Raw genomic sequence first — 26840 nt, 5'->3', positions numbered from 1 at the left:
GGCTGTATAACAGCTTCGGGTCAGATTTGGCTTTTGCTGCTATGTCGTTTTCATATTGACGTTGGGCCTCCCTTCTTATCTGTGCATATTCGTTTCTGGCTCTACGACTGCTCTCCTTATTCTCCTGGGTCCTTTGCCTTCTATATTTCTTCTATTCCCTAGCACACTTGGTTTTTGCCTCCTTGCATCTTTGAGTGAACCATGGGCTCATCCTGGCTTTTTCATTATTCCTGTTACCCTTGGGTACAAACCTCTCCTCAGCCTCCTTGCACATTGTGACTACATATTCCATCATTTCATTAACTGGTTTCCCTGCCAGTTCTCTGTCCCACTGAACCTCATTCAGGAAGTTCCTCATTCCTGTGTAGTCCCCTTTCCTGTAGTTTGGTTTCATTCGTCCTGGCCTTCCTGCTTCCCCCTCCACTTGTAGCTCTACTGTGTATTCGAAGCTCAAAACCACATGATCGCTGGCCCCAAGGGGTCTTTCATATGTGATGTCCTCAATATCTGCACTACTCAAGGTGAATACTAAGTCCAGTCTTGCTGGTTCATCCTCTCCTCTCTCTCTTGTAGTGTCCCTTACGTGTTGGTACATGAAGTTTTCCAGTACCACCTCCATCATCTTAGCCCTCCATGTATCTTGGCCCCCATGTGGCTCCAAGTTCTCCCATTCGATCTCCTTGTGGTTAAAGTCGCCCATGATCAGGAGCTTTGCCCTGCATGTATGAGCTCTTCTGGCCACTGCAGCCAGTGTGTCAACCATCGCTCTATTGCTCTCGTCATACTCTTGCCTTGGCCTCCTGCTGTTCTGTGGTGGGTTATACATCACTGCAATTATCACCTTGGGACCTCCAGAGTGAAGCGTTCCCGCTATGCAATCACTTTCTTCTCCGCTGTCTCCTCTCTCCAGCTCATCAAAATTCCATCGGTGTTTGATCAGCAATACCACTCCTCCCCCCCCCCCTGTTCCTTCTGTCTTTCCTCAGGATCTGGTATCCCGTTGGGAAGATGGCATCTGTTATCATACCTGTAAGCTTGGTTTCTGTGATTGCTATGATGTCTGGTGACGCCTCTTTGACTCTTTCGTGCCACTCCTCCCACTTGTTTGTTATTCCATCAGCGTTTGTGTACCATACCTTCAGTTTCCTTTCCAACACTGTGGTTTGGGGGGCCTGTGGGGGTGGGAGACCTGGTAGCATACTGTGGGATTCTATGGTTGGGGGTTGGGTGGAAGCTGTGGGTATGGATTGTATTGTGTGTTGGGATGGTGTGATAGGTTGTGGGGTTCTGAGGATAGTTGTGTGTGTGCTTGCTCTTGCTGCTCTGTTCTGCTCTGACTGACCTCTGCTGGTTCCATCCTTGTCTCCTTTCCTAGCTCCTTTCGCTTTTTTGTCCTCTCCCTCAGCTGCTGTCTCTTTTTGTGTTGTCTCTGTCTAGGAACACCTTGTACTCTTCCGAGCTTCTCAACCGTGGTTTTTCTTGGAGGATCCTGTTCCGCACTGTTTCTGTCCTGAGAATCAGCTTGATCGGTCTGTTTCTTCCCCCTATTCTCTGAAAATTTACAATCTCGTCCATGTCTTCTCCCCCTATTTCCGTGATGATTTTCTCAATCTCCTTTCTTTCTTCCTGCCGTCTTTCAGTGTGTGTCCTTTCCTCTCTCTCCCGAAGCCCATGGATAAACACTGATTTTGCCCTTTCCTCCTCCCATTGCCTCTCCCTCTGTGACTCTGGTTCCTGTCTGTATGTGGTCATTTTCTCCATTGATTTTTCCAGTGGCTCTTGGTAGCATGGTTGTGCCTCAGCATTCGACCTATCTCCTTCTCCATCTGCACCCATCTGCTCTTCCCTTCCACTCCCTGGCCCTTCTTTGCAGGCTGATAGGACCTTAGCATATTTCATATCTCCTTCCTTCCTGTTCAGCCTCTCGGCTTCGTATGGTGTGTCTTCTCTGGTCACTACCCCTGAGACTTGCTTCAGCCTGTTTACCTCAAATTCTAGGACCTTTACCCTGGCTACTGCAGTTTCGACTTGGGCCTCCCAATTCTTCGTCGTCTCCTCCAACCTCTCTTCCCATTTCACAGAGAGCTCTTTCTCCATTTTTTTCAGAAAGCTCTCCTAATTTTCTCTCTCATTCTTGCTCTATCCTTTTCCACTGCCCCTCCATCCATTCCTCCCTACCAGTACCATTGTCATCTGATCCCTGATTCCTGCAAGTCCCAACCATTTTTTTTTCTTTTTTTTTTTTTTTAGTAAAAGAGAAAGTGAAAAAGAAAAAGGGGGAGAGAGTGAGAGAGAGGGAGAAAGAGAGAGAAGGGGAGGGTAGGAGGGGAGAAGGGGGAGAAAGTGAGAGAGAGAGGGAAAAGGTAAGAGAGAGGGGGGAGTGACAAGGGAAGAGAGGGAGAGAGAGAGAAGAGGAAGAGAGAGAGAAAGAGGGGGAGAGAGAGGAAGAGAGAGAGGAAGAGAGAGAGGAAGAGAGAGAGGAAGAGAGAGAGGAAGAGGAAGAGAGGATGAAAGGGGAGAGAGAGAGAGAGAGAGAGAGAGAGAGAGAGAGAGAGGAAGAGAGGAGAGGGAGAAAGGTGGGGGGGGGGAAGGAAGGGTTAGAGGGTCACTTCACAGGAAGGTGTGAAATCCTGTATATGGGTGTGTGTGTGTGTCTGTATGTGTGTGTGTGTTTGTGTGTTTGTGTGTTTGTGTGTTTGTGTGTGTGTGTGTGTGTGTGTGTGTGTGTGTGTGTGTGTGTGTGTGTGTGTGTGTGTGTGCGCGTGCATGTGTGTGTGCGTGTGTGTGTGCGCGCGTGTGTATGTGTGCCCCCACTTCTAAGTATTCATACTGGTAATAAATATCAGTAGTAATACCCGTATTTCTAAAACTACCAACAGTGATTCTAGCACTTATCACTTCTACTTATAAAACACAGAAAGTAATTAGGTTGTAAAATTTAGCTTGTCTCAGCTTCTAGGAGTGTCTGACGTCACCCTCACTAGGCTTCCCCTCGCTAGGCTGCTCCTCGCTAGTCAACCCTCTCTTCACCCTATCTTCACCTTATCTATGCTATTTCTGCTCTAATTCTGGTAATAGCTTGCAGGAGTGAGTGACCAGTATCTAACAGTGACTAAGGCCAGGATTCAGAACCCCCAAAACAACCCCAACAGGTGAGTGATACTTAAGCTGGCAGTGATGCGATGACAAGTTGCCAGATGCTGATGACGTAGTCGTCGTACACACGCCTTCTATCACTATTTTGAAAATTCTTCACCCGTGATCTTTATAACCGTATATGCTCATGCATCCCGCGTCCCTCAATGTCACTTATGATAGAATACACTTCACTTATATTGGAATACACTTCACATTCGGTGTTACACTTTATATGTATAATGTCACACAACTGTTGTGATGTCACTGTTTCAGCAGGCCTACTGCCACCTTCCCTTGTTATATATTATATTTTTCCTTTCTACTTTTGCTTACTAACTTTTTCACTCTCACTGTATGGTGCCCCACATTTCACTTGTTATCCAATCTCTCGAAATTCTTGAACACCCGCTTCCACACTCACTTGAATCTTTGTATATTTGAATCTGTGTAGCAACAGAAGCCTACTAGCCACTAACGGTTTGACACTTTGAAATATTAAAGATTTCAGGCTTCCTCTCGACATTTTTTAACTAATAACTCTGGTTATCACTCGTAGGATTGTTCACTGACGTTGTCACTACCACTTATTACTGCTAGCAGTTACTGCACGACTTAAAAACCACTAAAGTTCTCGGAGCCTTGTGACCCACGTCTGCTGACTGTATGTGTATATGTGTGTGTGTGTGTGTGTGTGTGTGTGTGTGTGTGTGTGTGTGTGTCTGTGTGTGTGTGTGTATGTGTGTGTGTGTGTGTGTGTGTGTGTGTGTGTGTGTGTGTGTGTGTGTGTGTGTGTATGTGTGTATGTATGTGTGTGTGTGTGTGTGTGTGTGTGTGTGTGTGTGTGTGTGTGTGTGTGTGTGTGTCTGTGTGTGTGTGTGTGTGTGTGTATATGTGTGTGTGTGTATGTGTGTGTGTGTGTATGTGTATGTGTGTGTGTATGTGTATGTGTGTGTGTGCATGTGTGTGTGTGCGTGTGCATGTGTGTGTGCATGTGTGTGTGCATGTGTGTGTGTGCACATGTGTGTGTGTGCACACATGTGTGTGTGTGTGCACATGTGTGTGCGCATGTGTGCATGCATGTGTGTGCATGCATGTGTGTGTGCGCATGTGTGTGTGTGTGCATGTGTGCACATGTGTGTGTGCACGTGTGTGTGCGCATGTGTGTGTGTGCACATGTGTGTGCATGTATGTGCATGTGTGTACACTCACCTACTTGAGGTTGCAGGGGTCGAGTCCTAGCTCCTGGCCCCGCCTCTTCACTGGTCGTGTGTGTGTGTGTGTGTGTGTGTGTGTGTACGTACTCGCCAATTTGTACTCACCTATTTGTGGTTACAGGGGTCGAGTCATAGCTCCTGGCCCTGCATCTTCACTGATCGCTACTAGATCCTCTCTCCCTGCTCAATGAGTCTTGTCAAACCTCGTTTTAAAGCTATGTATGGTTCCTGCCTCTCTCAGTAGTACCAGTTACCAGTAACCAGTTACCAGTGGACAACTCACTACCAACTGTGTGTGAATCACTGACTGTTATTCATGTTGCTGCTGACCATAGCATGTTTTTGAATGCCGCTCACCTCCTAGGCACTGGTGGGTCAGTCTGAGATAGAGAGCAGAGAGAGGCAGGGCGGCTGATGGTGCTTCCAATACTTTCCGTTATAATTATACGTACTAACCAGCCTACGTGTTTTTACCCCATCCACGTTATCGAACCCACACGACAAATTGGTGACAGCGGTGGGATGCGTGGATTTACGGGTATTTCAGACGTTAGAAGATTGTTTGTGGGGTGCCGGCAGGTCAGAGGTGAACCGTCCGCCACCTCCAGCTAGCCGCTTACCCTCACTCACCTCCACTCTGTGTACTCCAGCCTGCAAGCAAGTTGCAGCTGCTTTTCAAGCTTCCTGGCTTAGTTCGTGTGCTAATGTCTTCAATCTCCGAGGGGTTGACCCGGATTTTGCAATTAAGCCAGCCAGTAAGCCAGACTGTGGAAGTGAACGCCAGTCAGCCTGCCTCAGCCTATCATCCAGCCTGTCTCCTGTCATCCACCTGCTCTTTCATGTTGTGTGCATCGTTACACGTCTTCCAGTCAGCTATTGTCATGGGTTAAGCCAGCATGACAGCCCAGCTTCCTAACCCAGCTGAGAGAGAGAAGTAAGCCATGCAAGTTCCTCTGAAGTATTGTCTCATATATCACTTTGTGCTCCCAGTTGGATGCTAGGAGTGGTCTTCACCATCACTGTGGCATAGTGTGGATAGTTAAGCCACCTGGAGTGTGAGTGGTGAGACTGTGCGTCAGTGAGCGCCAGCGAGTTGAGTCATGCTCCCTTCACCCACCCGCCACCCACTCTCCTCTACCTGTGGGTTTTTCCACCCTTGTACCGGGTCCTAGTACTGTTTTGGCTCACATAATTAGTCAAGAGATTGTGGCTGTGCACCAACGATAAAGCCAGTTATGTGAGTTCACCTAGAAAGCGCATTTCTTCACGACAACAGTGTGAGTGTAGGAGGAATCATCACCCGCACAGTACCACCTCTTCACCTCATCACCCGTCACCGCCCATCAACCATTTCAGACTTCAGTGATAATTTTCTGTTTAGAGACATTTTCCTGCATTTAAAGACATTTGCGTGTGTGAGACATTTACAGTGAATTTCTTGTGTACTCTAAGCCTTGTGTTTTCAGTGCAGACTCAGTGTTTCTTTGACTCATTATTTTTGCAATATTTTTCAGTGTTATCACTCATCTTTCGTGTTTCACTTTTATATATTTTTATCTGTGTTTTTTTATGCTACTCTCTGCCTTTAGTAAGTATTTTTTTGTAGTGTTCAAGTGTATTCCTTATTTCTGTGCAGTATTTTGTTCTTTACCCCAGTCATTCACTGCGTGTGAAGTAATTCATTCATTTTTTTTATCTTGTGTTCTTTCAGCATTGCATTCTTCAGTATTTGTCATTATTGTAGTTCCTGCAGTGATATTCACCCCAGTATACTAAATCCTCCATTTATTTCTGTGTGTACCTTTTCATTTTTTTTTCATATGCCAGCAGTGTCTCATTCCCTTGATTTTTTCACAGACTCGTGTACCATTATTTTTGCCAGCAATTTTTGTCGTATCAGTCATAGCAAGATTTTGTTTTAAGAACATAACTAATAAGTGTACAATCCTTGTTGTGTGTGCCCTGCCACTTGTAAGTGTTGTGTGCCCCGCCACTTGTAAGTGTTGTGTGCCCCGCCACTTGTAAGTGTTGTGTGCCCCGCAACTTGTAAGTGTTGTGTGCCCCGCAACTTGTAAGTGTTGTGTGCCCCGCCACTTGTAAGTGTTGTGTGCCCCAACACTTGTAAGTGTTGTGTGCCCCGCCACTTGTAAGTGTTGTGTGTGCCCCGCCACTTGTAAGTGTTGAATGACCTGCCACTTGTAAGTGTTTTGTGCCCTGCCACTTGTAAGTGTTGAATGCCCTGCCACTTGTAAGTGTTGAATGCCCTGCCACTTGTAAGTGTTGTGTGCCCTGCCACTTGTAAGTGTTGTGTGCCCTGCCACTTGTAAGTGTTGTGTGCCCTGCCACTTGTAAGTGTTGTGTGCCCTGCCACTTGTAAGTGTCGTGTGCCCCGCCACTTGTAAGTGTTGTGTACCCCGTCACTTGTAAGTGTTGTGTACCCCGCCACTTGTAAGTGTTGTGTGCCCCGCCACTTGTAAGTGTTACACTTCCAGTTTTGTTTCTTGTTTTATTTTTATTCATATTTTTCATATTTCTTTGAACAAATTCACTCTTAGTGTAATTTAAATTTCTTTTTAACTTAAACTGTTTTCTTTACTCTGAGTAAATTGTTTTTATTTAATTTACAATTAAGAGCTAAAGTGTTCAGTCTCTCTTCGTATTTTTATTTTTATTATTTAACCTGCATTTTCCCAGTGTAACTTTATTGCTGCAGTGATTATTTCTGCGCCTTATTTTGTTGCACTTGTTCTGCAGTGAATTATTTTGTTGCACTTGTTCTGCAGTGAATTATTTTGTTGCACTTGTTCTGCAGTGAATTATTTTGTTGCACTTGTTCTGCAGTGAATTATTTTGTTGCACTTGTTCTGCAGTGAATTATTTTGTTGCACTTGTTCTGCAGTGAATTATTTTGTTGCACTTGTTCTGCAGTGAATTATTTTGTTGCACTTGTTCTGCAGTGAATTATTTTGTTGCACTTGTTCTGCAGTGAATTATTTTGTTGCACTTGTTCCGCAGTGAATTATTTTGTTGCACTTGTTCTGCAGTGAATTATTTTCTTCTATTGATATTTTTACCCATTATTATTCTCAGTTCATTATTGTTTGAGTTTCCTGTTTTTAATTTTATTATTTTTCCTGATTTTGTCTTTGCATTATATTTTAAATTTGTTTCTGCACTCTTAGAAAATATTTAAATTTCCCAGTTATCTCTCTGCATACAATTTAGTGATTTTATTTTATTCTTTTTACGTTGATTTACAGTTTTATTAGTTAATTTTTTTATTAGCAAGAGTAAAGACAGCTCATTTTGCATTTAATTCAGCCTCCAGTAATATTTTTACTTGTAAATTTCATTGTATTTTTTTTATCCTGGCAAGCAGTCCCTTACATTGAGTTGTTCTTCCTCTTGCAGTGTATCTTAGACATTTTTTTTATTACTTCTGCAGAATTAGTTACATCTCTTTTATTGCAATTTTAGCATTTTTTATCATTTTTATTATTCATTATTTTTGCCTTATTTGTTCTTGTGCAACTTCTTTGCCATTATGCCTCGCATACCTTCAAGTGATACTTTAGCGAATGGCGACACTCAGGCCTCTCAGGCTACTGCTGCTCCTGTCATCAGTCCTAGTTTCTTATCGACTGACAGACTGTCCCAGTCACTTTCAAATGCTCACTTACTATACCATGCCGGTCCAAGTAAACATGAATCAGTCCACAGTCCTAATATTCCCTTACTGACTGAAAGACTCTCAGTAGTACCAGTTACCAGTAACCAGTTACCAGTAGATGACTCACTACCAACTGTGTGTGAATCACTGACTGTTATTCACGTTGCTGCTGACCATAGCATGTTTTCGAACGCTGCTCACCTCCTAGGCACTGGTGGGTCAGTCTGAGATACAGAGCAGAGAGAGGCAGGGTGGCTGATGGTGCTTCCTATACTTTCCGTTATAATTATATGTACTAACCAGCCTACGCGAGTGTTTTTACCCCATCCACGTTATGGAACCCACATGACACCTCCACTACGTCACTTTCTAGACTATTCCACTTCCTGACAACTCTATGACTAAAGAAGTACTTCCTAACATCCCTTTGACTCATCTGAGTCTCCAACTTCCAACTGTGACCCCTTGTTTCTGTGCCCCATCTCTGGAATATTCTGTCTCTGTCCACCTTGTCAATTCCCCAAAGTATTTTGTACGTCGTTATCATGTCTCCCCTAACCCTCCTGTCCTCCAGTGTCATCAGGTCAGTTTTCCTTAACCTTTCTTCATAGAATAATCCCCTTAGCTCTGAAACTAGTCTTGTTGCAAACCTTTGTACTTTCTCTTATCTCTTGATGTGCTTGACCAGGTGTGGGTTCCAAACTGGTGCTGCATACTCCAGTATGGGCCTGGCGTGCACGGTGTACAGAGTCTTGAACCATTCCTTACTGAAGTATCAGAATGCTATTCTCAGGTTTGCTAGGTGTCCATATGCTGAAGCGGTTATCTGGCTGATGTGCACCTCAGGAGATGTGCTCAGTATTATACTCACTCAAAGATCCTTTTCCTTGTGAGTGAGGTCTGCAGCCTTTGGCCAACTAACCTATACTCTGTCTGGAGTCTTCTTTGTCCTTCCCTGATCTTTATGACTTTGCATCAGACGGGGTTATATTTAAGGAGCAAGTTGTTGAACCAGGCTTGCAGCCTATCCGAGTCTCTTTATAGTCCTGCCTGATCCTCATCCAACTTAACTGTCCTCGTTAGCTTCACATCTGCAAACAGGGACACTTCTGAGTCTATTCCTTCCATTATGTCATTCACATACACCAAAAATAGCACTGGTCCTAGGACTGACCCCTGTGGAACCCCGCTCATCACAGGTGCCCATTCTGACACCAGGCACCATGACCCAATGTTGTCTCCCTGTTAGGTATTCCCTAATCCATTACAGTGCCCTTCCTGTTATGCATGCCTGATCCTCTAGCTTTTGCACTAATCTCTTGTGAGAAACTGTGTCAAAGCCTTCTTGCAGCCCAATAAAATGCAATCTATCCACCCCTCTCTCGTGTCATACTTTTGTTACCTTGTCATGAAACTCCAGTAAGTTTGTGACAGAGTGTTCTTTACAAGCCTCTTCCATTCTAGGTGCTCCACCACTCTCCTCCTGATAATCTTTGCATACTATACACATCAGTGACACTGTCTTGCATCTGTCTCCTTAAAAATGGGGACTACATTTGCCATGTTCAATACCTCAGGTATCTGCCCAGTTTTGATAGATGTATTGAAAACTGTTAATAGTGATACACACTTCACATCTGCTCCCTCTCTAAGGACCCACGGAGATATGTCCGGTCCCACCGCCTTTGAGGTATGAAGTTCATTTAACACCTTCTTCACCTCCTCCTCGGTCATGTGTATCTCATCCAGCACTTGTTAGTATATCCCTTGTTGGTGTATCCCCCTGTTCTGACTTCCCGGAGTCCTTTCTGGCTCCACTGTAAATACTTCTTTAAATCTCATGTTTAGGTCCTAACATATTTCTTGGTCATTTCTTGTGAGCTCCCCACCTTTCTTCCTCAGCCTGATTACCTGGTCCTTGACTGTTGTCTTCCTCCTGATGTATACAACAGCTTCAAGTCAGACTTGACTTTCGATGCTATGTCGCTTTTCTACTGTCACTGGGCCTCCCTATCCGTGCATACTCATTTCTGGCTCTTTGACTAATCTCTTTATTTTCCTGGGTCCTTAGTCTTCTGTATATTTTCCATTCTCTAGTTCACTTAATTTTTACCTCCTTACACCTTTGGGTAAACCAAGGGCTTGTTCTGGTCTTCTCATTATTTCTGTTATACCATTTATTTTCATTTCTGTTGTCCTTGGGAACAACCTCTTCCCTTCCTCCTTGCATTCTGTCACGTAGTCCATCATTTTCTTTCCCACTGGACTGTGTGTGTGTGTGTGTGTGTGTGTGTGTGTGTGTGTGTGTGTGTGTGTGTGTGTGTGTGTGTGTGTGTGTGTGTGTGTGTGTGTACGTGTGTGTGCGCGCGCATGTCCGTGTGTGTGTCCGTGTGTGTGTCCGTGTGTGTGTCCGTGTGTGTGTCCGTGTGTGTGTCCGTGTGTGTGTCCGTGTGTGTGTCCGTGTGTGTCCATGTGTGTGTGTCCGTGTGTGTGTGTCCGTGTGTGTGTGTGTGTGTGTGTGTGTGTGTGTGTGTGTGTGTGTCCGTGTGTGTGTCAGTGTGTGTCCGTGTGTGTCCGTGTGTGTCCGTGTGTGTCCGTGTGTGTGTGTCCGTGTGTGTGTCCGTGTGTGTGTCCGTGTGTGTGTGTGTGTGTGTGTGTGTGTGTCCGTGTGTGTGTGTGTCCGTGTGTGTCCGTGTGTGTGTGTGTGTCCGTGTGTGTGTGTGTCCGTGTGTGTGTCCGTGTGTGTGTCCGTGTGTGTGTGTGTCCGTGTGTGTGTGTCCGTGTGTGTGTGTGTCCGTGTGTGTGTGTCCGTGTGTGTCCGTGTGTGTGTGTGTGTGTCCGTGTGAGTGTGTCCGTGTGTGTGTGTGTGTGTGTGTGTGTGTGTGTGTGTGTGTGTGTGTCCGTGTGTGTGTGTCCGTGTGTGTGTGTCCGTGTGTGTGTGTCCGTGTGTGTGTGTCCGTGTGTGTGTGTCCGTGTGTGTGTGTCCGTGTGTGTGTGTCCGTGTGTGTGTGTCCGTGTGTGTGTCCGTGTGTGTGTCCGTGTGTGTGTGTGTCCGTGTGTGTGTGTGTGCGTGTGTGTGTGTGTCCGTGTGTGTGTGTCCGTGTGTGTGTGTGTCCGTGTGTGTGTGTGTCCGTGTGTGTGTGTGTCCGTGTGTGTGTGTGTCCGTGTGTGTCCGTGTGTGTGTGTCCGTGTGTGTCCGTGTGTGTGTCCGTGTGTGTGTGTGTCCGTGTGTGTGTGTCCGTGTGTGTGTGTCCGTGTGTGTGTGTGTCCGTGTGTGTGTGTCCGTGTGTGTGTGTCCGTGTGTGTGTCCGTGTGTGTGCGTGCCTCCGTGTGCGCGCGCGCACGCGGTGCGCACTACTTAGCTGTTTACGTCTTTGATGCTGAATTTTGTTCTATTTACAACTACTACTCTGCACTGTGTGTGTTAGGAACCTGAAAATCCATCTGCCTACCTTCCTAGTTATGCCCATGGTCCTCATTTTGTATGCAATCACCCCAAGATCGTATTTGTTAAACGCCTTCGCAAAATCAGTGTATATCACATCTGCGTTTTTGTTTGCTTCTAACGCCTCTGTAATTTTGTCATAGTGGTTTAGCACTTGACAGGAATAATCGTCCATTTCTAAAACCGTGCTGGTTTTGGGTTATGCTGATTGTGTTGTTCCATGAAGTTTGTAAATTGACATCTCATAACTCTTTCGAAGATTTTTATGATATGGGATGTTAGCGCAGCCTCTCTCATGCAAAGGAGCTGTGTCTGCATCCTTTAAGGTCTCCGATATTTCACCTAGATCTAGGCTCTTTCTCCAAAGAATATTGAGTGTTCACGCTAAGGGCGGTTTGTACTTTTTGTTTTTTATAAATAAGGAAGTCCATGAATATGGTCCAAGTGCTGAGTGGGCATGTTTTCAATATCTTTTTCGAATTCTATGGGATAAGTACTATGTCAGTTAGATGGTCTGCGTGGCCTTCCGATGAAATGAAAAAGTTTTCTGCATTCTCTACCCTGCCTTCATTTAGTGGCATCGGTACAGGTACTGGTGGGTATCGGCTAATTTTGATGATACAGTATCAGTTACAATTTTGATATCGTCCCATCCCTTGATTTAACCCTAGTAAATACAAAGTTATAAGAAATCAGGGAAGGGCATGAACGACATGAAACAGAGAAGCAGCTCAGGAGATAAAGGTTGCAACTCTCCCTGCAAGAGGAACTTGGGGTGAGCCTTGTTCGGAACATTTTACCTGAGGCACACATCAGCCAGATGGATAACTGCTACAGTAAATGCGAAACTGGGACACTTAGAGGTAGCTTTCAGAAACCTCAACAAGGAAGCATTCACCACCCTATTCATGACAACTGCCAGAGCCATCTTGTAGTTTGCAGTGCCAGTACTGACCTGTATCTGGTAAAGAAAGTAAAGACGCTAGAAAAAAAAAGTGGAAAAGTTTGCTACAAGACCAGTCTCAGAGCTGAGGGGGTACGAGCTATTCGCACTGATTAGAGGAGCTAAACTTGACATTAGAAGACAGAAGGACAAGAGGTGACATGATTATGACATGCGAAATACCGAGAGAAATAGTGTTGACAAGGCAAGTCAGTGAGAGACAGGTCTCAGGTACACGAGGGTACAACTGGAAGGTAAACAGACGAGTCGTAGGGCAATGCTTCTTTATTCTTTAGCCTTAGAGTGGTCAGGAAGTGGTATGGTCTCAAACAGCCAAGTGGTAAAGGCAAGATCCATACATAGCTTTAAGAATGGGTATGATATGGCTCAAGCGGTCAGTGAAGCAGGGCCAGGAACAATCTCTCAACCTATGCAACCACAAATACAGCTAGGTGAATACATAGGTACATATGTACTTACGAACGTACGTATACACACATGCACATGCGCGCACGAACATGCACAGACGCTCACACTACAAGCACGCACGCATGCAAACACGCACGCACGCAGCTTCTGATATGGGACACAGCAACAAGGGGTCACAACTGGAAGTTGAAGACTCAGATGAGTCACAGGGATGTTAGGAAGGTTTCCTTCAGCTAAAGAGTTGTCAGGAAGCGGAGCAATCTGGACAGTGATGTAGTGGAGGCAGGATCCATGCACAGTTTTAAGAAGAGATACGATAAAGCTCATGGAGCAGGGAGTGTACCTAGAGACGACCAGTAAAGAGGCGGGGTCAGGAGATATGAATCGACCCCTGCAACCACAATTAGGTGAGTACACACACACACACGTCTTTACTAACCTCTTAAGCATCTCCCACTTATTTAGAATCTTCATAGCAAAGACTCTGTCAGTTCCTTTTAGCTTGACGACACATACTTCGCCAAAAGCTCCTCGTCCTATCACCTTTATCACTTCGAAGTCGTCTCGGGTCAGTCGAAGAGCCTTCACACGCTGCACCACCGGTTTCACTGTCAACATAAATTAATTACACTTAGCTACTAATAAATCAACAAAATAGTTAAGTGCTAAACCATGAACTTACCAATACACTTACAAATAAATACAATCACTACCGTGGCTGCAAAACTCTCAACTTACCATTACGTTTAACAAAAAAATCATCAGAACTTGATTACATTACGTTGGTGACATGGTGGTACCAAAGACGCCTCGACATTTAAATCTTCCTCAACCAAAGCAACTCATTCAAACCTACATCATCAAATTCACACTGGACCTCAAAAGAGGCTTATAAATCCCCTTCTCTGATGTTATCCTCTGTAAAACACTAGACAATTACATTTTTTCTAAGTGTACAGGAAGCCCATCAATAGGGACTTGATACATTTCTACTCAACACGTCAATGAAGAGAGAAGAAGTGGTTGCGATATTTTTTCCCGAAAAGCCCTCTCCATATCAAGTTGAGTCTGTTCCTTTAACAATTACCGTGTTTTCTCTCAGTGTAATATCAGCTCTGCCTGGCCTCCCACCAGATTTTGATCATAACCTGGTCTCTCAGGCTGCTACTGTTTGTGATATGTAATACAAACAGGCACTACAGCCTAGATGACTAGGAGGCGCATAATACAAATTAATAATTAATCTCTTAAAGACATGAGATACTTGGCATTTCCCATTATATCTTAACAATACCGAAAAGCCTAGAATCCCCCCTCCCCATCCACACACGCACGCGCACCATAGAAAGGTGTTTTGCAAAAATGGTCCAGTATGTGGTTGCTGGGGTTTAATCTCCACAAAGTCATGTTGATGGAGGTGAGGGAAGAATAGAGATAAGTACAGCCCAGTAAGAGACTAAAAGAGTATATTTAAGGAAAAGGATCTGGAGGTAAATATCAGCTCAAGGGAATATCGGTTATCAGTAGAAGTTTTAAAGAGGAAACTGGATCAGACCAGTCTGCGGGTTGCTAGTACCAACAACCTAATTAATAGGGAACTCTGGCCTTAGGCTGGGCTGCCAGGGTTCAGAACCCTCGAAACCGGTCAGGTATGTTCTGTATACCTTCAGAATCAAATGCCACGCTAGACGCACAATCGAAACATCAATCAGGAACTTCAAGTATCCTCCAGAACTTTATACACAACATACTAGTCCAATCAACGAGCACGTGGACCAACGTGGACCTCACTTTCTTTAGTAAAGCGAGTGCAGAAGCTCGAAAAAAAAGTTCAGAACTTGAGGGAATGTTCTATGATCAGAGGTTGAGATAAGTAAACTGACCACCTTGGCAGAAAGGATACCTTTGATATACCTTTGAAGAGTTTCGAGAGTTTATCTACTCTCTGAGCCCGGCCATGGGCCAGGCTCGTCTGGTGCTCGCCTGGTCAACCAGGCTGTTGCTGCTGGAGGCCCGCTGCCCAACATATCCATCACAGCCTGGTTGATCTGGCACCTGGTGAAGATACTTGTCTAGTTTCCTCTTGAAGGCTTCAACACTTGTTCCAGCAGTGTTTCTGATATCTTCTGGTAAGATGTTGAAAAGTCTGGGACCCCGGATGTTCATAGTGTTCCCTTATTGTCCCCACCGCACCCCTGCTCCTCACTGGGTTTATTTTACACTTCCTCCCATATCTCTCTCCAGTATGTTATGGCAGTGCGCAGATTTGGGACCAAGCCCTCGAGTACCTTCCAGGTATATATTATCATGTACCTCTGTCTCCTCCGCTCCAATGAGCACATGTTCAAGACTTGCAGGCGTTCCCAGCAGTTTAGGTGCTTTACTGGCTCAATGTGAGCCGTAAACGATCTCTGTATTTGTTCCAGCTCCGATATTTCTCCTGCCCTGAACGGGGCCGTCAGCACTGAGCAATATTCTAAGTGAGGGAGCACTAGCGATTTGAAGAGTGTCACCATCGGCATTGTTTCCCTTGTTTTGAAAGTTCTCAATACCCACCCAGTCATATTCCTGGCTGTCGTGATCTTTGTCTTATGGTCTTTAAAAAAAAAGGTCCGCTGACATAATTATTCCTAGGTCTTTTACGTGTTCCTTTCGTTCTATTTGGTGACCCTCTTGAGTTTTGTATATAGTGCTCCTTTTGAGTTCTTCATTCTTTCCATACCTAAGCAGCTGGAATTTATCACCATTGAACGTCATGTTGTTTTCCACTGCCCACTGGAAAACCCTGATTATGTCTTCCTGTACTTTTTCAGTGTCCTCTACCGTATTGACTTTCATGCTTATTTTAGTGTCATCTGCAAATGATGATACAAAAGTGTGCCGGGTGTTTTTGTCTGTCTGCTATGAGGATGAGGACGCCTTGGGGCACTAGGGAAGATATTATAATGAAAACAATTTTAATTATGACTGAGCAGATAGTGATAAGACTGCTTGAATTAAAGGACCAGGGTCGTGTTAACACTGGTGGAAGCTGTATCCTGGCAACTTCATTTAAAATACAGCAGATGAAACTGTAGGAATGAAGACAATACGCGAAAAATCACTGTTTATATAAATTCAATTACTTATATAAATAGGAATGTTTAAAATTCCTCTAACTGTATCCTCTGTAATGCAGGCAAAAATATACATTAGAATTTACAGTGAAATTACTACTGTACTTGCGAGAACGTGTCTGGGGAAAATACCAGTGAAAAGCAGAGGTAATTCGACAAGCTTAAAATCAAGAAAATTTAATTTTCCATCAAACATAAGGTACAGTAACACCAGACTCATTGTCAACAAAATACGACTTTCAGATTTCATGAGTTATCAAGGTAATGCTTAAGTAGGACTCCATGTAGTGTGCACCAACTTCTTGTAACAACTTCTGATAACCTTATCTGCTGAAATAATCTTCTGACAGATATAACACAGAGGAGTGGTAAAAAAAAAGGCAAAAATCTATCATTAGCCAAGCAAAAGCTCACTACTTAAGGCACTGTCCTGGCGCCTCTATCCTCGTAACATTGATAAAAAAAAATCACTCTCCACAGTTTTGTATCAGCTGCGGATACCAAAATAAGCATGAAAATCACCTCGGTAAAAGACACGAAAAAATTACAAGATATAAACAACGTTTTCTAATGGGCAGTGGAGAATAAAATGACGTTCAAAATTGAATGTCATGTTATTCTCGTTGTATCTGATGATCCCAAGAGGATAATCAAATAGAACGAAAGGAACACGTGAAACACCTTGCAATAATTATGTCAGCTGACCTTTCTTTCAAGGAACACACTAAAGCAAACATCACGATAGCCAGGAAAAATGACGGGGCAGATAATGAGACTTTCAAAACAAAGGAAATAGTTCCAATGGTAATTATTCAAATTGCTTGTGCTCTCTCATTTAGAATATTGTTCAGTGTAGGGAAAATATCAGAGCTGGAACAGGTACAGTATTTACGGTCGGCATAGAGGCAATGAAGTATTCAAGTTATTGGGAACGCCTGAAAGTCCTAAATATGTACACGATGGAGAGAAGCGTGAAAATATGTAAGTGAAAAGTGCTTGAGGGCTTAATCCCTAATCTGCACACTGCCATAACATACTAAGAGTGAAATATGGGAGAATTATTTTTATTTATATTAAGATGGGGTTCACTATAGTTCATACTGTAGGAACCCATAGCCTAATAGTAAATAAAAAGGCTTCGAGGAAAAAAATATTTGGATTTCTCCCTGACGCCGTTTTAATATTCCACCACTTCTACAACCCCAATTCTATGGTGAACGGAGACATTCAGGTTTAATCCGAGGAATGGGAGGATAAGTCCAGTTCCATGGATCAAGAGGGACGATATGAGAGAAAATGTACAATAAGGTCAGTGAAATGCAGGAGTGCGGTGGGCACAATATCAACATCCATGTTCACAGAATATTCAACAATTACCAGATCTAAAAAATAACTGCTGGGACAAGTGTATTAGTCTTCAAGTGTCTCCACCAAGTGCCTGATCATCCAGATTGTGATGGATATGTGGACTAGCGGGCTGCCACTAGCAACAGCCTAGTTAGTCAGGCAAGCACCAGACAAGCCTAGCGCAGGGCTGGGCTCCGGGAGTAGGAAAACTCTGGAAACCCATCAAAGGTAACTATATATTATTATACTGTATCGTAAGTTCATAAATTGGTTCCATTCACCCTTTTAAAACTAGACAACTGCATTTTTTTTATTTTAACAATTATGTCGTAACTTCTATCTTTCAACTTCCTGTTAATACGATGTATAGATTCTTAAAAACTAATATATGTAATTTTTTAAAACAAGTCCAGTAGCTGGATCGCTGACGCACTCATACAGAGGTCGATTCCCGGTGTGGGTGCAAATATTAGGACGTCTTTCCTTAAGATATCTGCTATCCATGTTCACATATCAGGAAAATAGGTACCTTGGTGTTAGTCGCATCCTGGGGACAAAACTGACCTCCTAAATTTGCCCGAAATGCTCTGCATAACAAGGGGCTTTCTATATAGTAGTATGTCATTGATGTCAGCCAGGACTGTATACCTTGTACATGTACTTGTAGAAATAATAATAATAATAATAATAATAATTACTATTATTATTATTATTAGTTTTGCCCGAAATACTGTGCATCCTATGGGCTTTCTGTTTATTGTAAATATTATGCAAAAAGAGTAATTAAACAACCTAAATCCTAAAGTAACAGTCTGACTGGCCAGACCTGGTCTGGGACCGGGTCGCATGAGCTATGATCCCTGGACCATTTGCTGGTCAACTACAGACGACTGTCACCATGCTCAGAAGGGTGGTGGGCAGCGACCCATCACGCGCCGGGACAAACACTGAGGAATGAGAATGAATGAACACGTCCTCGGGCGTTTTTTTTTCTGGAGAGGTGAGTTGCCTCCAGTCGCAACCACAACTTTACTCCTCCCCCTTGCATATGGGGTACCCGAGGAGCCACCCATCCCCATGGACACCATAACCCTCCAACCCACTTACTGGCTCCCCGTACCACTACCAACCCCACCATATCTCTCCACGCTGTATATAACCTACTCTGTGTATCTCAACTTTTAAGTTACTTGCAGTGGAATATGAGAGGGAAAAATTGCTAGTTTTTGATCCCGGTTTCACATAGTGTAACAAATAGGGTACTAGCACGTTTCTGATGTATCCAATATATATATATATATATATATATATATATATATATATATATATATATATATATATATATATATATATATATATATATATGGAAGTGGAACAGAATTCTTCCTCCTTAAGTCATGCGTGTCGTAAGAGGCGACTAGAATGCCGGGAGCAAGGGGCTTGTAACGCCTTCTCCTATATATATTACTAAATTTAAAAGGAGAAACTTTCGTTTTTCCTTTTGGGCCACCCCACCTCAGTGGGATACGGCTGGAACGTTGAAGAATATATATATATATATATATATATATATATATATATATATATATATATATATATATATATAAATATATATAAATATATATATATATATATTATGAGAGAGAGAGATATGTCGTGCCGAATATGTAAAACTGGTCAAGTAGCAAGAACTCATTTAAAATTAAGTCCTTTCTAAAATTTTCTCTTATACGTTTAAAGATATATTTTTTTCATTAATGTTGATGCAAAAATTTATAATTTTGCACCAAAGGGAACTTAGAAAACTTGCCTAACCTTATTATAACAAGCGCAATTTATTTTGGCCTAACCCAACTAAATATATATAATTTAATACTAAACAAACACAGTGAAATATATTTTTTTTCGTTAGGTTCAGAATGATTTTGGCGAAATTATTGCATACACAAATTTTCACTTGTCTTATATGGCAAGATGAGCGTTGCTATTTAAGCCAAGATGGCAAGTTCTGCCTATTCGGCACTACATTATATATATATATATATATATATATATATATATATATATATATATATATATATATATATATATATATATATATATATATATATATATATATATATATGCAATAAGATCACAGTAAACAGGTGATTTCAGAATATGCAAAACAACCACTGTGAAAGAATAGAGAAGTTCCAAGTGCTTTCGTGACTACTCACATTATCAAGGAACAATGAAAGTAAAGCATCAAAGGAAGGTATATAAAGGGGTAGCCCACACCTCACTATCAGATCCCACAACAACGAAACACCTGACGCGAGACAGCAGGCCCACCGGCCGAACTAGACAGGTCCTTCATACAACCCACCAACAAACTATTCTACCCAATAAATAAGAAATTTAAAAAATTATTATTTGTCCAATGTATTATTAAATTCTTCCCAAATTCTATTAATTATAAATGGATCTAATTTATATAAACCAAAGGAAATATTCATATTATTGTCAAAACTGCTTTTTATGAAACAAGATTCAATTATATTCCTGTCGACCATGGACTTCCTTGATACTACTTTCTCAACTTTTTGAAAATCAATTGGATGGTTAAAATCTCTTACATGAATAAATAGAGCATTGGAATCTTGTCCAGTTCTAATGCTATATTTATGTTGTTTTAATCTTAGTTCGAGATTTTTACCAGTTTGGCTGTAATAAACTTTATCGCAAATTTTACAAGCAATCTTATAGACACATCCATCAGCATTTTGGGGGGAATTCTTTATCAAAGTTTTTTTTTACTGTATCAAGATTTTTGAATATAACTTTAATATTAAAAGTCTTAAGAAGAGAAGGCATATCAACCAAGTTTTCATGGTAAGGGAGAACCAACATATTTTTAGTTGAATAAGGCTGGTTGTCCCTTTTTGGATTGTAAAAAGTATTTCTAGCAACTTTAAAAGATTTATCAGTTACATTTCTTGGGTATTTCAAATCATTACCTATTTCATAAATTTTGGATATTTCCTCATCTATGAACTCTGGAATACAAATTGAGAAAGTAGTATCAAGCAAGTCCATGGTCGACAGGAATATAATTGAATCTTGTTTCATAAAAAGCAGTTTTGACAATAATATGAATATTTCCTTTGGTTTATATAAATTAGATCCATTTATAATTAATAGAATTTGGGAAGAATTTAATAATGCATTGGACAAACAATAATTTTTTAAATTTCTTATTTCTTGGGTAGAATAGTTTGTTGGTGGGTTGTATGAAGGACCTGTCTAGTTCGGCCGGCGGGCCTGCTGTCTCACATCAGGTGTTTCGTTGTTGTGGGATCTGATAGTGAGGTGTGGGCTACCCCTTTATATACCTTCCTTTGATGCTTTACTTTCATTGTTCCATGATAATGCGAGTAGTCACGAAAGCACTTGGAACTTCTCTATTCTTTCACAGTGGTTGTTTTGCACAATATATATATATACATATATATATATATATATATATATATATATATATATATATATATATATATATATATATATATATATACACACACACACACACACACACACACACACACACACACACACACACACACACACACACACACACATACATACATACATACATACATACATACATACATACAAGGAATTCGCAAGAGCAGGCGAAATATACACAAGCACTGATCTCTGGCAGAAGGAGACTCGAACCTACGAACCTTGGAACAAGGTACGCAGTGCTATACCATTCTCACCACACTGGACCAATACCTTGGAGTCTTGGATCAAAGTCTAGCGCAAGCTGGACTCCAAGGTATTGGTCCAGTGTGGTGAGGATGGTATAGCACTGCATACCTTGTTCCAAGGTTCGAGTCTCCTTCAGCCAGAGATCAGTGTTATATATATATATATATATATATATATATATATATATATATATATATATATATATATATATATATATATATAATGGCGCACACACACACACACACTCGCAGACAGGCGATCTTAACTATGCAAGACAAACCACAGGGGGTGGAAATCTTCAGCTCAAGTACTTTCACACTTCTCAGTGTGTCATCAGGAACTATGCAATGTTGCAAGGCAGCAACTGAAGCAGAATTTTTCTCAGAGTAGCGCAGTGCGGGTGTGTCACCGGCCGCGCTTCTCTCACAATGTGGGCAACGGTCGGTGCCAACCCCAAGTTTTTTTTCTAGCCGCTTAGAACAGATCATGTGACTTGAGAAAATATTTTCTCAGTGGATACTATATATATATATATCTATATATATATATATATATATATATATATATATATATATATATAGATTGCTATTATTCTGTGTAACCTTTTTAATTAATGAAAGGAATAGAATGTGCTCTTTGTCCATTTAATGTCCTCCTCTGGTGTACTCGAATGTTTCCAATGGTACTCAGAAGCATCTCTTCCTAAACATTGTCTACTATCCTTCTCAGTGTCGGTTAATAGGCCTTACTTGAGAATTTTTTATACCATTCTATGATCCAAATTTCTACTTCTAATATCCTTTAACCCCACTACCTATGTTACCCCATAATCTTGTGTACCTGTCAATTTATAGTACAGTAACAGCTAAACTCGTTATATAACCATACACAACTGACATAGCATGAAGTTTTGGTGCGTAGACACAGGTTGAGCATCACCATGAAACCACCTGGTATAATGAGTAATCCTGTGATTTTGTATAGCATTGTTGTTTAAGATTGTGTAAAATAGCTATCGAGCTTGTATAACCCATAATTTGAGTTATATACTACATTCCTTTCATGTTTCAAGAGTAGATTCAATTATGTTTCTTTCCATGACAGAACTGTTTGGTACAATAATCTGGGGAGCATCACACTCTGGAGGGTGATTACAGGAGCATGGTTGAAGATGGTGTTCGATTCCTGCCCTGTCCTGAGTATTTATGTTGGGCTATTTTGATTTCCAGCCATTTACCTATTTGACCAATATATGAGAGAGGACACTAAGTACATGGGACCTTGTAAACCCCAACTTTGTTAGAGGGTGTGTTTTAAATCAGCCTTTGTTTCACAGTCCTTGTTTTTGAAAGCAAGGTTTATATTGATCTTTTTTAATGCCTCAGGCAGGCAAACCAGGTTCTCATTGTATGGTAAAACCAGTACATTTTTCCTGGTCATCACCTCCTTAGGTTCAGTCCTGTACAAAGTCTTTCTTGTTGACATTAGTGCCTTCTCGACAAAGTCCCTAGGATATCTCAGTTTTGTGGCTAAGTTGAATATGTTGCTGATTTTGCCATCTAAGTACTCTGGGCTGCAGATGCATAAGGCTCTCAACAAGGTTGGTGGGGTTTACAAGGTCCCATGTACTCAGTGTCCTCTCTCATATATTGGTCAAATAGGTAAACTGCTGGAAACCAGAATAGCCCAACATAAACACTCAGTCAGGACCGGGCAGAAATCGAACTCTATCTTTAACCATGTTAGTTCCTGTAATCACCCACCAGAGTGGGATGCTGCCCAGATTGTACCAAACAGTTCTGTCATGGAAAGAATTATAATTGAATCTTCTCTCTTGAAACATAAGGAATACAGCATATAACTCAAATTATGCATTATACAAGCTCAATAGCTATTTAGTAGAATCTATTGTACACAATCTTAAACAAAAATGCTCTACACAATCACAGGATTGTTCATTATGGCAGGTGGTTTCATGATGGATTGGCGACGTTCGACTTGTGTCTACGCACCAAAACTTCATGCTACGTCAGTTGTGAATGGTTATATAACGCGTTTAGCTGTTACTGTACCATACCTTGAGAGGTACACAAGATTACGGGATAGCATAAGTAGTGGGGTTAAACGGTATTAGAAGTAGAAATTTGGATCATAGAAATATTATTGGAATGGTATAGAAGATTCCCAAGTAAGGCATATTAACCGACAGTGAGGAGGAGAGTGAACAATATTTAGGAAGAGATATTTCTGAGTACCCTTGGGAGCATATGAATGCTCCAGAGGAGGACATTCAAACAGACAAAGAGCATATTCTATTCCTTTCATTAATTAAAAAGGTTACACAGAACAATAGCAATCCATATATATAGTCCAATGAGAAATGTATTTTCTCAAGTCACATTACCTGTTCTAAGCAGCTAGAAAAAGCTTGGGGCTGGCTATTATATCTTCTAATTTCATAATACTTCACATCTCAAAAACCATCCTACCCCATATGGGGAGTAGGGAGATGGTGGTGGTGCGGGGTTGGCAAAGACCGTTGCCCACATTCTAAGAGAAGCTGTGGCCGGTGACACACCCGCACTGCACTATTCTGAGAAAACTTCCCTTGCTTCAGTCCCTGCCTTAGAATATTGCATAGCTCCAGATGACGCACTTAGAAGTGTGAAAGTACTTGAGCTAAACATTTCCAACCCCCATGGCATGTTTTGCATACACACACACACACACACACACACACACACACACACACACACACACACACACACACACAGCAGAGGTATGATAAAGCTCATAGTGCAGAGAGTGTGACCCAGTAGTGGCCAGTGAAGAGGCGAGGCCAGGAGCTATGACTCAACCCCTGCAACCACAACTAGGCGAGTATAAACACACACACACACATACATACATGCACATACACCAGGCCTAGTGTCTAATCGACATGTGCCTAGGACAAAATGGTAACACACACACACACACACACCCTACCTACCTCTGACGAGTTTCGAGTCTCACTACTCTCAGAGCCCGGCCACAGGCCAGGCTCAAATGATGCTTGCCTGGTCATCCAGGCTGTTGCTACCAGAGGCCCACTGCCCCCATCATAGACTAGATCATCTGACACCTGGTGAAAATACTTGTCCAGTTTCCTCTTGAAGGCTTCTACATTTGTTCCAGTCATGTTTCTGATATCTTCCAATAAGATGTTGAATAGTCTGGGGCCACAAATGTTGATACAGTGCTCCTTTGCTGTCCCCACTGCACCCCTGCTCTTCACTGTTTTTTTTTTTTTTTACACAGGGTTAGACAAGGTTAAGGATCCCTAGCTTTATTGGCAAACTAAGAGCTGTTACCTACATCAGCTCATTTGAAAGCATTTTTATTGTTATGAGACATAAAAGTAGGGAACAGGATGAAGTTGGAGCCATCTGTGGGCCAGCATTTTCATTTGATCAACTGACTTTATCTCGCTGACATCATTATGCTGTACGAATGTGTTCCATACTCGAGTCATCCTGGGTATGTATGATCTCAGATGGAGTGATGTTCTGGAGAAGGGTACAGCGAGAGTAAAGTTGCTGCCTTCTGCCTGACTTGTGGCATAAAAGCTTGTTTCACGCTGTCCTCGAAGTGGATCCAAGTGTGGTACTTTGTCAATATTAGTCTTGTACATAACAGTAGGGCCACCCACATCCCTCCTGTGTTGAAGGCTCTGCTGAAATGACAGATCTATCCAGGATGGGTCCAGGCGAGAGATGAGACGTCTTGCTCTGTTCTCTACTCTGTCAAGCAGTCTCAGATGAGAGGGGGTGGGAGGCTAACCAAGAAAGTGGAGCATACTCAAGGTGTGAGCGTACTTGTGCCTCATACAGAATCTTGCAACCCCTACTGTCAAGCAGATGCGAGATACGGCGAAGTGCTGTAAGCTTCCTGCCTGCCTTGTTTGCAAGATTTACAACATGGTTCTTCATGGTTAGTTTGGAGTCAAATTTCACCCCAAGGATATCAACTTCTTCTCCAGGTGCCAACACCCTCCCATTCATCCTTACTACTGCACCAGCATTACCATCATGGTGCCTAGAGACGATCATCATTTGCATTTTCTCAGGTGCAAATGTTACTTGCCATCTATTTCCCCAAGCTGATATAGCTCTCAGCTGGTGATTGATGTAGCTTAGAGCAGCTGGCATATCTTCTCTTGGATAAGTGAATGTCACTGTACAATCGTCTGCATATGCATGCAATTCTGGGATGAGATGAAGAAGGTCGTTGAAGTAGACATTCCATAACAATGGTCCCAGCACTCTTCCTTGTGGAACACTTGCCCCAATAGGATGTCTTGCTGATTCCATTCCATTGAGAACTACACTTAGAGATCTACCATGAAGGTAATCACTGAGGAGAGACAGCATAGAGCCTGCAATTCCCAGTGCTTGAAGTTTTGCTAAGAGGCCCTGGTGCCACAACCAGTCGAAAGTGCCAGCAATGTCCAGTGCTACCACACAGCTGACTTTGGATTCATCCAGTGACTGGTGCCACTTAGTGGAGAGGTTTAACAACAGATCAACAGCAGAGTAACCTTTCCTGAAGCCATATTGACGATCACAAAGTAGTGAGTGGTAGTCCAAAAACTCTGTCATTTGTCTTGAGATTATTGTCTCAAGGATCTTACCAGTGATTGACAGGAGTGACACTGGTCTGTAGTTGCTGATTTCTGCTCTGCTCTTCTTTTTGTGAACAGGGACTACATTTGCCTCTTTCCATAGAGAGGGCCATTTACTCTGTACTAGGCAGTGCTGAAAGATGCGAGTTAGAGGTGCTGCTAGCTGGTCTGCACATCTTCTCAGCAATCTTGGGCTCAACTTGTCTGGGCCCACAGCCTTTTCTTGGTTAAGTGATTTAAGAAGGAAATGCACCTCCTCCTGCCTTATTGTCACCACTGACAGTTTTGACACAGTTCTTGCAGCTAGCCAAGGAGGGTCCCTTGCTGGATCAGGAACTTGCATTTTGGTAGCAAAGTGTTCAGCAAAGAGGTCCGCCTTCTCTTGACTACTAGTAGAGGTGGTCCCATCCTGTCGATTTAGAGGTGGAATGAGTTCATCAAGCAGATAACCTTGTCTGTCTTTGACCAGGGACCACCAGGTTTTGGAGCCTACCCTACCTGATGCTAGCTTTCTTTTAGTGTCCACCTCCCATTTAGCAATGGCCCACTTTTGAACGTCACCCATATGCCTACAGGCTTGCCTGTGCAAATTCCTGTTATAGGTGGTAGGATGTCTCTTATACCTTCGCCATGCTTTGTACTTAGCAGTAGCAGCCTCTCTACAACGAAAGCCAAACCAAGGCTGATCCGTAGACTTCGTCACATACTGCCGGTGAGGAATGTGTTCTTGTTGTAGATTAAGTTTGTGTCCAGTGAAGGTTTTCACTTGATTGTCAACATCCCCTTGGAGAAGAGCATTAAAATCGGTGGTGGCGAGCTCAGAGCAAAGGGCTGGCCAATTACCTCTTTCCCATAGCCAGGTTGTGCGTGTGGACTCCTCACCTCGTTCTGTTGGCATCTTTAGTGTCGTAAAAACAGCCTTGTGGTAAGACGATGCAACATAGCCGAGAGTTTGACAGGTGACTATGCTTTCTGCCAGATCACTCACTACTGGGTCAAGGGAGGAGCCAGAGATGTGAGTAGGGAAATCAACAAAGTTTCTCATGTCAAACACTGCAAGAAGGTCATCAAAGTCCCTCTGTATAAGGTGCTGGTTGAGGTCACCAACAATTATGATATGTT

The 26840-nt window shown here is 42.5% G+C and overlaps 1 protein-coding gene across 1 annotated transcript in view; it reads right to left on the bottom strand.

The window, feature by feature from the left end:
- LOC128691697 (serine/threonine-protein kinase MRCK alpha) overlaps positions 1-24236 on the bottom strand; it is a 163398-nt gene extending 139162 nt beyond the window's left edge. The window contains exons 1-3 of the mRNA XM_070105408.1: positions 24048-24236; positions 22819-22888; positions 13279-13447 (exon numbers count right to left, since the gene is read on the bottom strand). Coding sequence (XP_069961509.1) covers positions 13279-13447; positions 22819-22888; positions 24048-24236 — 428 coding nt within the window. The remainder of the gene's footprint in view (positions 1-13278; positions 13448-22818; positions 22889-24047) is intronic.
- Between the last annotated feature and the right edge of the window lie 2604 nt (positions 24237-26840).

The sequence above is a fragment of the Cherax quadricarinatus genome, chromosome 6 (assembly GCF_038502225.1).
Source record: "Cherax quadricarinatus isolate ZL_2023a chromosome 6, ASM3850222v1, whole genome shotgun sequence".
NCBI classification, from domain to species: domain Eukaryota; kingdom Metazoa; phylum Arthropoda; class Malacostraca; order Decapoda; family Parastacidae; genus Cherax; species Cherax quadricarinatus.
This window is presented reverse-complemented; position numbering and strand designations above follow the sequence as displayed.